A 14,745-nucleotide genomic window follows, 5' to 3' on the forward strand; every position below is an offset into this window, starting at 1 on the left:
ATAGCATCCCTCTGTTTGAGCAGGGTTTTTCAGTAGGCTAAACTAGCTAGCTGCATTTGCTAGATAAGTGAAACTTAAAGTGAAAAAAATAACTCTCTCTCACTCTCTATTTCTCTCTTGATTCTCCTTCATTTTTTAAGAAATGAATTTGTTCAAAACTGTTCAATTAACGTTAACAAACTCACTTTTGTACATCGCACTGGTCCGTACAATTGACCTTATTTTAGAGCCCCCCAAAAAATGAAACTTCCAGATCAACTGTAATGTCTAAACAATACAATCAATATTGTAAAGTAAAATTGCTCCCCTTTCCAACAAAGTCCATGAGACTGCTAATCAGCAATCACTTTTTATAACATCTACTGCACCTTGCCTATTCCGCTCGGCCATCGCTCATTGATATACTTATATGTATATATTCTCATTCACCCCTTTAGCTTTGTGTGTATAAGGGCATTGTTGGGGAATTGTTAGATTATGAATAAAATATTGGACATTCAAAACATTAGTTTCTCCATCACTTCCTCTGGTCATCTCAAACTGCTGTCCTAGAGTATTAGTAGTAGTAGCAGCAGTAGTAGTAGCAGTAGTAGTAGTATTAGTGGTAGTAGCAGTAGTAGTAGCAGTAGTAGTAGCAGTAGTAGTAGCAGTATTAGTGGTAGTAGCAGTAGTAGCAGTAGTAGTAGTAGTAGTATTATTAGTGGTAGTAGCAACAGTAGTAGTAGTATTAGTGGTAGTAGCAACAGTAGTAGCAGTAGTAGTAGCAGTAGTAGCAGCAGTAGCAGTAGCAGTAGTAGTAGCAGTAGCAGTAGTAGTAGCATCAGCAGTAGTAGTAGTAGTATTAGTGGTAGTAGCAACAGTAGTAGCAGTAGCAGTAGTAGCAGCAGTAGCAGTAGCAGTGGTAGTAGCATCAGTAGCAGTAGTAGTAGCAGTAGCAGTAGTAGTAGCAGTAGCAGTAGCAGTAGTAGCATCAGTAGCAGTAGTAGCAGCGGTAGCGGTAGCGGTGGTAGTGCATCAGCAGTAGCAGTAGTAGTAGCAGTAGCAGTAGTAGCATCGGTGCGGTGGCAGTAGTAGTGGCATCGGTAGCAGTGTGGTAGCAGTAGCAGTGGTAGTAGCAGTAGCAGTAGCGGTAGTAGCATCGGTAGCAGTAGTAGCAGCAGTAGCAGTAGCAGTGGTAGTAGCATCAGCAGTAGCAGTAGTAGTAGCAGTAGCAGTAGTAGCATCAGTAGCAGTAGCAGTAGTAGTAGCATCAGCAGTAGTAGTAGTAGTAGTATTAGTGGTAGTAGCAACAGTAATAGCAGTAGTAGCAGCAGTAGCAGTAGTAGTAGTAGTAGCATCAGTAGCAGTAGTAGTAGCAGCAGTAGTAGTAGCAGTAGTAGTAGTAGTAGCATCAGTAGCAGTAGTAGTAGCAGTAGCAGTAGCAGTAATAGTAGCAGTAGTAGTAGCAGTAGTAGCAGTAGTAGCAGTAGTAGTAGCAGTAGTAGTAGCAGTAGTAGTAGCAGTAGTAGTAGCAGTAGCAGTAGTAGTAGCAGTATCATGTAGAGACCAGCCTACTGTTGACAGCTCAGTGTTGACAGCTCACTTTTGACAGCTCAGTGTTGATAGCTCAGCTGTGTACTGTAGAGAATCCTCCAAGACAATGTCCAAACACTGATGTCTTACAAAGTGACATTTCTTTATTTCAACAATGTCAGTCTCATGTGGTATCAGAGTTCCATTGGGATAGATAGTAACTCAACTTTAGGAAGGTGTTCTTAATGTTTTGTGCACTCAGTGTACATTTAGTTTCAACATGAAACAATTTGATTAAGAACAGGAAGTAGTGTGTGGTAGATAGAGTATGGTTCTCTGTTCAATAGAAGACCTCCCCAAACACTGAGTAAAAGTCTCACTCAGATCTCTAGAGTTCTCAGTCTATGACTCCGCCCACTGACCTCCTGACCCCCCACAACCCTCTCCATTCTAAAGGTCAATAATCTACGTTGGTTTGGAATTCTGTTTTACGTCTCATCAAGATCTTTACAGACCTCCCTCCCCTCCTTCTCTTGACACTGTAGACTGGACCAGACATTATTCTGTCCTGTTTTCCCCATGACCACCATGATCCATGATCACCCCCCACGGTACAGTGGACAGTAGACCTGGTCTGGTTCTACACATAGACAGAATCACATCAGATTGTGGAGAAGCCAACTTGATGAGTTTCTCCTGACCCAGCCCAACAACCCTATCAGTGCCCTCTGACCTCTCCCCTCTCGTTCCAGTCTCTTCTGCAACACTGAGTGAGCTTCCATGACTTCTTTCAAGTTCTGTCTTAGTCTCCCCATCTCTCTATTCTTCTCCTCCATCTGTCTGCTGAACTCCCTCTGCATCTTTGTCTGTGAGATCATGATGTTCCTCTGTAACTCAGGCAGGACAATCTTCATCAGGTTTCTTTCTGCTTCAACTCTGGCTTCTCCTTCATAGTTCTCCATCTCCTGTCTGTGTCTCTCCTCCATCTCCTTCCTCTCATTCTCTCTCTTCTCTCTAAATCTCTCCAGCTTTCTCTCCATCTCCTCCCTCCTATCAGACTCCCTCTTCAGCTCCCTCTCCAGCTCTCTTTTCTTCTCCTCATCCCTCTCTTCTTTCACCTGTCTCTCCAGTTCACTGGTTCTTTCACTGAGTGTTCTGATATCTCCCTCATGTTCCTGGATCACTCCCTCTATCTTTATCAGAGAGTCCTGCAACTCCTTCTGAAGCCTCTCTCTCAAGTCTCTCTCCTCCCTCTGTTTCCTCTCTCCTCTCTCTCTCTGGATCTTTCCCTCCATCTCTCTAACCTGGTCCTCTGCCTCCTGGTAGGTCTGACTGCTGTAGAATCTCTCTCTGTTTCCTGCCACCATCTCCTCTACCTGATCCAGCAGCTCTGATACCTGAGTGCCATGGGCCCTGTCCTTAATGTTGAGGACGTGGTACCTGCTCCCACTTTTCTCTACAAGCTGCTGGAGGTCCTGACTTCCTGCTTGGAGAAACTCCTCAATGCTCTGCTCTTTCAGTCCATCATCATGGGTGAATAGAATCACAGTGTGTTCCCAACAACCCTCCCCAAACATCTCCTCTATTCTCTCCAGCACCCCTCTCTCCTCCCCCTTAGAGGGCTCCACTGGTATGACCAGGAGGAAGGCGTGGGGTCCCGGGGCAGACAGACGGACACAGTGCCCCACATCCTGTCCAGGACAGAACCAGTCTGGAGTGTCCACCAGCACCAGCCGTCTCCCACACACGTCCCCCTCTCTCCTCTTACTCCTCTGGGTCACTGCAGAGGGGCTGGCCTGGGCCCCAAACTCCTCTCTGCCCAGGATGGTGTTTCCTGCTGCACTCCTCCCAGCCCCAGTCCTCCCCAGCAGCACCAGTCTCAGCTCAGACACACTGGGAGACACTGGGGAGTCTGGAGTGCTGCTCTCTCCTCCCACTGCAACACAACACACAGCACTGATCAACACTGACTCTTTGGAGGAGGTACAACAGTGTCTAATATAATATAATCTACATCCATAACTCACTAGATGGAGGAGGTACAACAGTGTCTAATATAATATCATCTACATCCATAACTCACTATGTGGAGGATTTAACTCCATGCTGTTTCTCCTCCTCAGTGGAAGTGTAGGGTCTGTATCTGAGGACTCTCCTCCCACTGTAACAACATAGAGAACTGGTCAACATACTGACTCATCAGAGACACGTTTAAAACATAGCATAAACAAACTACAAACACATTACACATCATAGTGAAATATAGATTATTGGAGAACATAGAGAATATCAAGATTGATGACAGTTTGAGACAATATTGATAACTCACTAAGTGGAGGATGGTCCACTATAGACTAGAAACAGTAGGAGACAACAGGACAATATTGATAACTCACTAAGTGGAGGATGGTCCACTATAGACTAGAAACATTTGGAGACAACAGGACAATATTGATAACTCACTAAGTGGAGGATGGTCCACTATAGACTAGAAACAGTAGGAGACAACAGGACAATATTGATAACTCACTAAGTGGAGGATGGTCCACTATAGACTAGAAACAGTAGAAGACAACACGACAACATTGATAACTCACTAAGTGGAGGATGGTCCACTATAGACTAGAAACAGTAGGAGACAACAGGACAACATTGATAACTCACTAAGTGGAGAATGGTCCACTATAGACTAGAAACAGTAGGAGACAACAGGACAATATTGATAACTCACTAAGTGGAGGATGGTCCACTATAGACTAGAAACAGTAGGAGACAACAGGACAACATTGATAACTCACTAAGTGGAGGAAGGTCCACTATAGACTAGAAACAGTAGAAGACAACAGGACAATATTGATAACTCACTAAGTGGAGGATGGTCCACTATAGACTAGAAACAGTAGGAGACAACAGGACAACATTGATAACTCACTAAGTGGAGGATGGTCCACTATAGACTAGAAACAGTAGGAGACAACAGGACAATATTGATAACTCACTAAGTGGAGGATCCTCCAGGCTGTTTCTCCTCCTGACTGGGAGTATGGAACCTGTATCTGCCATCTCTCCATGTTCTAAAATAGTAGAACAACCATTTAGAATGGGAACATTTACCTCAGTGACACATGAAGGCACATAGACCTACTGAAGGGGAGTTCTGGGTTTCTACTGAAATGTTAAGTATCACATATCTCACTCACCAGTCATCTGGGCTGAGATCTCTCTTCTCAGTCTCTCTACCTCAGTCTTCACATCACATATCTGTTGAGCTGAAATAACAAAGGAGGACTAGGATCTGAATTCTGTGTTAAAGACTTTAGACAGAAATATGATGCAGAGGGAAAGTATGAAGTGATGGACAACAATATTCACAACTCAGTGGAGAGTCGACAATAACCTGACAATTGAGGAAAGTACAGAAGACTAAATGTATTAGTGGTGTGAATGATCTTACCCAGTTCAGCATTTTCATTGTTGACATCCTCCACTTGTTTGTCTCTCTCCTTTAACTGGTTCTCTCTCTCCTCTAGTAGGTTGTCTTTCTCTTCTACTTCCTGTCTCCTCTCTTCTACTTCCTGTCTCCTCTCTTCTACTTCCTGTCTCCTCTCTTCTACTTCCTGTCTCCTCTCTTTCAGTTCATTTTCTTTTCCCTCCAGTAGTTTGTCGCTCTCGTCCAGTCGTCTGTCTCTCTCTTCCAGTTGTTTGTCTTTCTCTTCCAGTAGTCTGTCCTTCTCTCCCAGTCTGTGGTTCCTGTCTTCAAGTTGAAGGTCTTTTTTCCTTTAGTTGGTCCTCTTTCTCTTCCAGTCGTCTGTCTCTCTCTTCCAGTAGTCTGTCCTTGTGGTTTCTGTCCTCTAGTTGAAGGTCTTTTTCCTGCAGTAGGACTCTGAAGTTCTCTACTTGGCTGTTCTTGTCCTGCAGGTTCTTTCTCAGAGCCTCTAGTTGAATGTCTCTTTCCTTTAGTTGCTTGTCTATCTCTTCCAGTTGGTTTTCTTTCTCTTCTAATAGTTTCTCCCTCTGTTCCATTATCTGGTTCTTCTCCTCCAGGAGTCTCTCTTTCTCTCTCACTTCTTGGGTCATATCATCCAGTTGTGTGTCTTTCTCTTTCACTTCTTGGGTCATATCAACCAGTTTCTCCTCTAGTTGTTTCATCATCTCCTGTCTTAATTTCTCTTTTAATTCTTTTTCCATCTTCAACTCTGACAGAAAGCAATTAACATATTTAATTGGTTGTTTGAATAAGTAATGTATTAATTCATTCAATAGTATGTCTATAAAGACATTATCATTTGATGGAGGTGGTACAATTATTAGTAATTATTTCCTCCAGTCAACAGTTATCTGAGCTGAACCAATCATCAACTGGTCTATTGACTATGTGATACATTACAAATGAATTAGTCTGAAAAACAGAATGACATCACTCATGTTCCCTGATTCAATCCTCTCTCCTCCAGACTCTCTCATACTTACCAAGCTGACCAGCTGATGCCTCCCTCTTCAGCTTGTCCTCCTGGGTCTCATGTTGTAAATACCGTGATCCTGAGTCTATGGTGTAAAACAGAGAGGTGAGTTCTGTGTGGTAGACGACATCACTATATACAGAACAAACAGGACCAATCAGATTTCTCCTGTCACTCAAGCCTCCCTCATGTAGGGACTGTGGGCACCAATGAGATCTTGTTAATTTCATAAATAATGTTGTTTTGTTATTGTCCTATCTCTGAACAAATGATTATTGTCATTGTTTGTGATAACCAGCATTGGGCTCTATGTCAGATAGAGGATATTGTGTCAGGAGGAGGTTCTATGGAATACACATTCAGTAGAATGTGAAGAACATATGACATCATAATACAACCTCCCTTGAGAACATTTGGGGAGAGTTTTGATAAATGTAAAGAAACTGATTTAATTTGTAGCCTCTGACTGGTCATCACATTCATTACTAATGTACATCTAGGGAAAGGGATGTAAGCAGTGCTACTATTGGAACAGTCTAAACATCACAGAATGATTCATACTGGGACATCAAACTGAATTCAAGCTGATTCCATGTTCATTTTGGTTGTGAATTAGATGAATAATGACTAAATGATGTATACATTTAACACAGGATTATAATTAACAGTATTCCACCTTTCCCCTGTATGATTTTATGGAATTGATTAGAATGTATAAAATTATAATCAATAAATGTGTAATTCTAGTCAGAATTAGAGTAAAACAATATAGATAATGTGGTGTGTGGGTGTCTCAAACACAGACTGTCTTAGCAGAATTGTCAATCAGACCTTGGATATGGGGCCTCTGGGAGATGGTGGAAAGGAAAGGACGTACTTCCCAGGGCCCCCCTATCTTGAGGGAGGATGGGGAGTGTTTTTCGTGGCCTTCCCTAATCTCTCTCAGCTGGGGAGCAGGACGGGGTGTGCGTTGGATACCTAATGTTGTGTGTGTATGTATGTGCGTAAGAAGCCAAGTATAAAATAAATGGTTTTGTACAACTCAGTAGAGCTCTCGTAAATAAACGTTGCTGACTATTGTAGACTGGCCTCTGTCTGTTTCATTTCAACAAGAACCTTACAAATTCTTGGAAACAGACCGAGTAAGTTAATTGAAGGTCAGTTTATGAACATTGAGAACATAAATCTCTTAACAACTTTGGAGTGTGAAATATTGACCTCTATGGCAGATATATAATGGAAGGACTATGTGAAATATTGACCTCTATGACAGATATATAGTGGGAGGACTATGTGAAATATTGACCTCTATAGCAGATATATTGTGGGAGATCTATGATATGAAAATTCTGGATAATTTGAAGAAAATCTATACATATTAATCCAACCTACCTTGAGAACATTTGGGGAGAGTTTTGATAAATGTAAAGAAACTGATTTAATTTGTAGCCTTGAAGAAGACACACTGCTGTTCACAAGGCCTGTAGTTTTTATAGTATCAGATTGACACTCTGGTCTGTTCTTTGTCTTGTGTTATTGGTTGTCAATAAACAAAACAGACAAATAAGTAAATACTCACGGATATCTGATCATCCATTATCCAAGATGGAGAGTCATGAATAATGATCATGTAAAACAGAATGAATTAGTTATTATTGTTCATTGAATTTCTGTCTCATTACATAATTTAATGAAATACCACACATCATATTGTAATGACTGGTCATCACATTCATTACTAATGTACATCTAGGGAAAGTGATGTAAGCAGTGCTACTATTGGAACAGTCTAAACATCACAGAATGATTCATACTGGGACATCAAACTGAATTCAAGCTGATTCCATGTTCATTTTGGTTGTGAATTAGATGAATAATGACTAAATGATGTATACATTTAACACAGGATTATAATTAACAGTATTCCACCTTTCTATGTGAAATATTGACCTCTCTGGCAGATATATAATGGGAGGACTATGTGAAATATTGACCTCTATAGCAGATATATAATGGGATGACTATGTGAAATATTGACCTCTATAGCAGATATATAGTGGGAGGACTATGTGAAATGTTGACCTCTATAGCAGATATATAGTGGGAGGACTATGTGAAATATTGACCTCTATAGCAGATATATAATGGGAGGGCTATGTGAAATATTGACCTCTATAGCAGATATATAGTGGGAGGACTATGTGAAATGTTGACCTCTATAGCAGATATATTGTGGGACAACTATGATATGAAAAGTCATTCATTACTAATGACAATCAAGGGACGTGACAGTAATGTTGGAATGGTTCTAATGCTTTAGGACCAGCTCAAAGCTCAGAGTGATGGTAATATGCATTGTAACTAGTTGATATTCAGAATGAATCTCGTCTAGTCATCTGTAACTCCTACTATGAACTCCTACCTACATGATAAAGTACAAGTGTTCTGTACAGGGAAAGAGACTGGTTGTTATTGTTGTTGTTTAGGTGTTTAGAAACATTACTGGAGTTCTAGAACACTTACCTCCTCTGTTCCATAAACCCACTGCAGCCTCCACCTTCTGTTCTCCATGGATGACCTGACAGATGTAGACTCCAAAATCTGACCACCTGCAGTCTCTCAGCCTCAGAGACACGTTGCCTCTCTCCAGCTCCTGGGTGATCAGACTCACTCTGCCCTCATAGCCACTCCTCTCTGTCACCTGGCCATTCTTATACAGGTAAATACACTCTGTCCTTTTAAACCACCTGATCGTCGTGGCAACAGCACTGGTGTCAGGTGAGAGGTGACAGGGGAGGGTGACCTCTTCAACAACATCAGCCCTCACCTTGTCTTCTGAGGTGAGTTTAAACTGATCTGTTCAGAAAGAGAGAACATTTCATGTTTAATGACATCATCTGTGTCAGGAACACAAATCCTCTCAGTACATTTATAAACAGTACATTTATAAACACATGTCATCCATTTTGATTATTTATTTATTTACAAGTATGTTATATTCTTGGTCACAGTTGTGACAGAGTGCTCTGTCTATAATAACATGAACAGATATTTACCCCTATTCCTCAACCTCTATATCTATATACCCCAGCCCTGTTACCCCCACACCTAAACTCAATGACCCACACACCCCAGCCCTGTTACCCCCATGCCCTAACCCTAACACCTAAACTCAATGACCCACACACCCCAGCCCTGTTACCCCCATGCCCTAACCCTAACACCTAAACTCAATGACCCACACACCCCAGCCCTGTTACCCCCATGCCCTAACCCTAACACCTAAACTCAATGACCCACACACCCCAGCCCTGTTACCCCCATGCCCTAACCCTAACACCTAAACTCAATGACCCACACACCCCAGCCCTGTTACCCCCATGCCCTAACCCTAACACCTAAACTCAATGACCCACACACCCCAGCCCTGTTACCCCCATGCCCTAACCCTAACACCTAAACTCAATGACCCACACACCCCGGCCCTGTTACCCCCATGCCCTAACCCTAACACCTAAACTCAATGACCCACACACCCCAGCCCTGTTACCCCCATGCCCTAACCCTAACACCTAAACTCAATGACCCACACACCCCAGCCCTGTTACCCCCATGCCCTAACCCTAACACCTAAACTCAATGACCCACACACCCCAGCCCTGTTACCCCCATGCCATAACCCTAACACCTAAACTCAATGACCCACACACCCCAGCCCTGTTACCCCCATGCCCTAACACCTAAACTCAATGACCCACACACCCCAGCCCTGTTACCACCATGCCCTAACCCTAAAACCTAAACTCAATGACACACACACCCCAGCCCTGTTACCCCCATGCCCTAACCCTAACACCTATACTCAATTACCCACACACCCCAGCCCTGTTACCCCCATGCCCTAACCCTAACACCTAAACTCAATGACCCACACACCCCAGCCCTGTTACCCCCATGCCCTAACCCTAACACCTAAACTCAATGACCCACACACCCCAGCCCTGTTACCCCCATGCCCTAACCCTAACACCTAAACTCAATGACCCACACACCCCAGCCCTGTTACCCCCATGCCCTAACCCTAACACCTAAACTCAATGACCCACACACCCCAGCCCTGTTACCCCCATGCCCTAACCCTAACACCTAAACTCAATGACCCACACACCCCAGCCCTGTTACCCCCATGCCCTAACCCTAACACCTAAACTCAATGACCCACACACCCCAGCCCTGTTACCCCCATGCCCTAACCCTAACACCTAAACTCAATGACCCACACACCCCAGCCCTGTTACCCCCATGCCCTAACCCTAACACCTAAACTCAATGACCCACACACCCCAGCCCTGTTACCCCCATGCCCTAACCCTAACACCTAAACTCAATGACCCACACACCCCAGCCCTGTTACCCCCATGCCATAACCCTAACACCTAAACTCAATGACCCACACACCCCAGCCCTGTTACCCCCATGCCCTAACCCTAACACCTAAACTCAATGACCCACACACCCCAGCCCTGTTACCCCCATGCCCTAACCCTAACACCTAAACTCAATGACCCACACACCCCAGCCCTGTTACCCCCATGCCCTAACCCTAACACCTAAACTCAATGACCCACACACCCCAGCCCTAACCCTAACACCTAAACTCAATGACCCACACACCCCAGCCCTGTTACACCCATGCCCTAACCCTAACACCTAAACTCAATGACCCACACACCCCAGCCCTGTTACCCCCATGCCCTAACCCACACACCCACATGCCAATCCCCTCAAACCTATACAATAAAGTACAGATACAGGCATATCTAAAATAAATTATAAAATTAGAATAAATTAGAGGTGCTATTTTTCCATTAGACAGACATGTTTGTCAGGTCGCTGAGCACTTAAGCGCATTGGACCAGTAACCCAAACGTCGCTGGGTTGAATCCCTGAGGCAACAAGGATAACATTTGTTGATAAGCCCTTGAGCAAGGCATTTAATCCTAATTACTCTGGATACATGTTTATTTATTTAACGAGGCAAGTCAGTTCAGAACAAGTTCTTATTTACAATGACACCCAGACAACACTGGACCAATTGTGCTCTGCCCTATGCGACTCCCAATCATGTGATACAGCCTGGAATTGAACCAGAGTCTGTAGAGACGCCTCTCACACTGAGACACAGCACCATAGACAGCTCCATATTGTGTCCGACTGGATTAAATGGGTTCTATAATAAAGAGATGTTTGGAGGGAGAGGTCACTGTGGAGCAGTAGAGCTGTTTCTCACAGACACAAACTCAGCTACAACTCCTCATGTTACAAACACATTGCATTCAGACACACATTTACACATAAAGACAAATAAAACCACAAACACATTTCCTTTTCAATAGTTGGTTTAGTTCTGATCTCCCAGATACATGAAAGAAAAGTTCATCATTAATTATAGCATGTTGACTTACTATGAACTCTGGACTCTGCCATTTTAACTGCAATAAAAAGAGAAAACATTCATATTTACATCATTGCCTTTCATCAAATTCTCTATATGTGCATATCTACACCTCAGTCCTATACTGAGACACAACTTTCACTTTCACCTTTGCTCAGGTATTTGGAGTAAACTCCTCCCCTCCAGCCTCTCTGGTTATTAGAAAACCCAGTCACAAAGTCTAAATTGTCTACAGGCCTATCATAAAATGTAATGAAAACAAAAATGTGCATTTCTGATCTTAATTTAGGTTTAAGGTTTGGCATACGGTTAGCAGTGTGTAGAATAGGGTTCAAATCAGAAGACCGATCCAGCCAGCAGATGGTAGTGATGATCTTTAATTATAGTCATATTATCCTGAGCTGTAAAGATTTAACAGTGTCTATCAATATTAGCTTCTCTTATCTCTTTGGACACATTCACATGAGTAAATGAGGGAAATTGCTTCCATGACAAATAGTCTCAATGATTTTCCATCCCCTCCGAACAAAATAACTGTAGCTGACTGGTGGTCATTTACTGTCTGAGAAGAGAGTATCATTACCACCTGCTGGTCAATGTTGGGAACTGCAGGGAATTTACAAATCAGAAAGTCAGACATACAATTTAGGAGGCTGGGGGTAAAGGCTGAGTTTGGGTTAGGGTGTGTAGGGGACAGGGGACAGGGCTGGGGGTAAAGGCTGAGTTTGGGTTAGGGTGTGTAGGGGACAGGGCTGGGGGTAAAGGCTGAGTTTGGGTTAGGGTGTGTAGGGGACAGGGGACAGGGCTGGGGTAAAGGCTGAGTTTGGGTTAGGGTGTGTAGGGGACAGGGGACAGGGCTGGGGGTAAACGTTGAGTTTGGGTTAGGGTGTGAAGGGGACAGGGCTGGGGGTAAAGGCTGAGTTTGGGTTAGGGTGTGTAGGGGACAGGGCTGGGGGTAAAGGCTGAGTTTGGGTTAGGGTGTGTAGGGGACAGGACTGGGGGTAAAGGCTGAGTTTGGGTTAGGGTTTGTAGGGGACAGGGCTGGGGGTAATGACTGGGTTTGGGTTAGGGTTCGTAGGGGACAGGGCTGGGGTTATAGACTGAGTTTGGGTTAGGGTTCGTAGGGGACAGGGCTGGGGGTATAGACTGAGTTTGGGTTAAAACCATTACAATCTGGGCACTTACAGACAGTATCCATGTCAGCACCTTAAGTTAATCAAGACTTTACTTTTCACAAAAGGCACAATGCTGTGTCATGTGGTCGCCCCTGGCAACAGTGTTTTACCCTGTTCATCCTCAAACCCAAACCAGTATGTTCTGACCCAGCTGTAGATGTTCAGTATAGCAGCAAATCACTACAATAGGTGGCTTTTCTGCAACTGAATTCAATGTAAATGTTATAGATTTATTTTGTCATGTTTTTTATTTTGAGTACAAAATATACAAGTGATGCTTGATCTTGTGTTTTACAGGTAGATATATAAAGCTGCATTTGATTTCAACTGTTTGTTTTTAAGTTAATTGCCTGTATTACCACCTGCCCTGCTTGTTTACAGCTGATCTGCCGTTCTCTATCTAGACAATATTACCATGTCGTCTCAGAAGGTGATTTGTCATGAACTATTTCTCATTGAGCCCCATTCAGTGAAACAGTTCATTCAGCCTCATTTACTGCTTAAAAAAACATAGCTGATATGGATGACTTGCTTAAACAAATGTGGTTTCAACTGTTAATTGAGATGGACAAACTATGGCATAATGGGAAGACAAGCGGATAAGAGACAATCAGTAATTTAGATTAAGACATTAATGAGCGAGCCAGGAGGGACGTCGTCAATATATAAAATGGCGCCGATAGAGAGGGCGGATGTGATTCTGGCCCAGAGGCAACATTCCAGTGTTATTTCTTACATTGTCAGCCAGACATTTTAGTGTGTTATTACATACAGCCGGGAAGAAGGTGGGGTGTGTGGCTCATTTCTCAATAAAAAGAGAAAACATTCATATTTACATCATTACCATTCATCAAATTCTCTCTTTTGCTCAATCACACAGATACAAACATCCCTTATTCTTTCTCCAGTCCTCATTGTTTTAAAACAGGACTGTTGTGTCTCGTTTGGAAAGTGAAATATACTGAGATCTCCTCTTACCTTTACTGGTCTTCACGTCCTCCACTTCACATTCAAAATAGTTGATTTAAATCCATAACCACTCTAATAGTCTCTATATGTGCATATCTACACGTTTTTACAGAACAATCGACACCTCAGTCCTATACTGAGACACACCTTTCACTTTCACCTTTGCTCAGGTATTTGGAGTAAACTCCTCCCCCCCAGCCTCTCTAGTTATTAGAAAACCCGCCACAAAGTCTAAATTGTCTACAGGCCTATCATAAAATGTCATGAAAACAAAAATGTACGTTTCTGATCTTAATTTAGGTTTAAGGTTAGGCATAATGTTAGCAGTGTGTCGAACAGTGTTCAAATCAGAAGACCGATCCAGCCAGCCGATGGTAGTGATAATCTTTAATTATATATCATTTACTGTCTGAGAAGAGAGTATCATTACCACCTGCTGGTCAATGTTGGGAACTGCAGGGAATTTACAAATCAGAAAGTCAGACATGATTTCGGGGGCTGCTGTTGTTGGCAGTCCGGCTCTTTTTGACCCCAAACAGCTCTTTATTAAATATATGTTTTGTATTTTTTCAAGTCTAACATTTTGCGATAGTTTGACTATGATTGGTGTTAAAACAATTCTAATTAAATGATTAAATTAAATCATAGTCTACCTTAACTACAATGTATTTAAAAATGCATTCTACCACACCCATGCTATTAAACATTTGCATTTCAAGTATAACTTTTTAATGTATATAAACAAAATGTATATAAATGTAACAATTAAAAACGAATACAATCTGAACAACATAACAATAGAATATAGCAAAATATCAAAGAAAAATAAATAACAATTTGCAAAACTACAGCATCCCACTTAAACATCACTAAGACCACAGATCAGCCTCACCATCACTAATACCACAGCACAAAATGAACTTCAGTTTGGTTTCAAAGCCATACTGATGGTCACAAAAAAAATAAGCGTTTTGCTCAACTCATCAAACAGAGGCAGTGCCCAGGATAGTGATATTTTTACTGAAAAGGCCTGCTGCCTCTGGTCTGCGGCCATTCAACACACATCATTTCCACTCTGAACTTCCTCTTGTCATTATGGGTGGCCTAGTGGTTAAGAGTGTTGGGCCAGTGAGTGTCAAGGTCTCTGGTTTCAAATCCCTGAGCAGACTAGTTG

General features: G+C 42.7%; 1 protein-coding gene across 1 annotated transcript; it reads right to left on the minus strand.

Moving 5' to 3' along the window:
- Window positions 1–1,656: 1,656 nt before the first annotated feature.
- Window positions 1,657–7,571, minus strand: LOC135510460 (GTPase IMAP family member 9-like). The gene is made up of 7 exons (XM_064931446.1): window positions 7,552–7,571; window positions 5,983–6,057; window positions 4,967–5,708; window positions 4,713–4,781; window positions 4,512–4,586; window positions 3,596–3,673; window positions 1,657–3,448 (listed from the first exon to the last, which is right to left on the minus strand). The coding sequence occupies exons 4-7, from the start codon at window positions 4,717–4,719 to the stop codon at window positions 2,169–2,171; spliced, it is 1,440 nt and encodes a 479-aa protein (XP_064787518.1). The 5' UTR covers window positions 4,720–4,781; window positions 4,967–5,708; window positions 5,983–6,057; window positions 7,552–7,571; the 3' UTR covers window positions 1,657–2,168.
- Window positions 7,572–14,745: the final 7,174 nt, after the last annotated feature.

Source organism: Oncorhynchus masou, chromosome 1 (genome assembly GCF_036934945.1).
Source record: "Oncorhynchus masou masou isolate Uvic2021 chromosome 1, UVic_Omas_1.1, whole genome shotgun sequence".
NCBI classification, from domain to species: domain Eukaryota; kingdom Metazoa; phylum Chordata; class Actinopteri; order Salmoniformes; family Salmonidae; genus Oncorhynchus; species Oncorhynchus masou.

Excerpts from the sequence above, each read along its gene's own strand:
- LOC135510460 (XM_064931446.1), bottom strand. Across the intron at positions 3,674-4,511 it reads CCTGGAGGATCCTCCACTTA|TGGGAGGAGAGTCCTCAGAT; the intron begins GTGAGTTATCAA and ends ATGTTGTTACAG. Across the intron at positions 3,449-3,595 it reads GGAGTTAAATCCTCCACATA|TGGGAGGAGAGAGCAGCACT; the intron begins GTGAGTTATGGA and ends GTTGTGTTGCAG.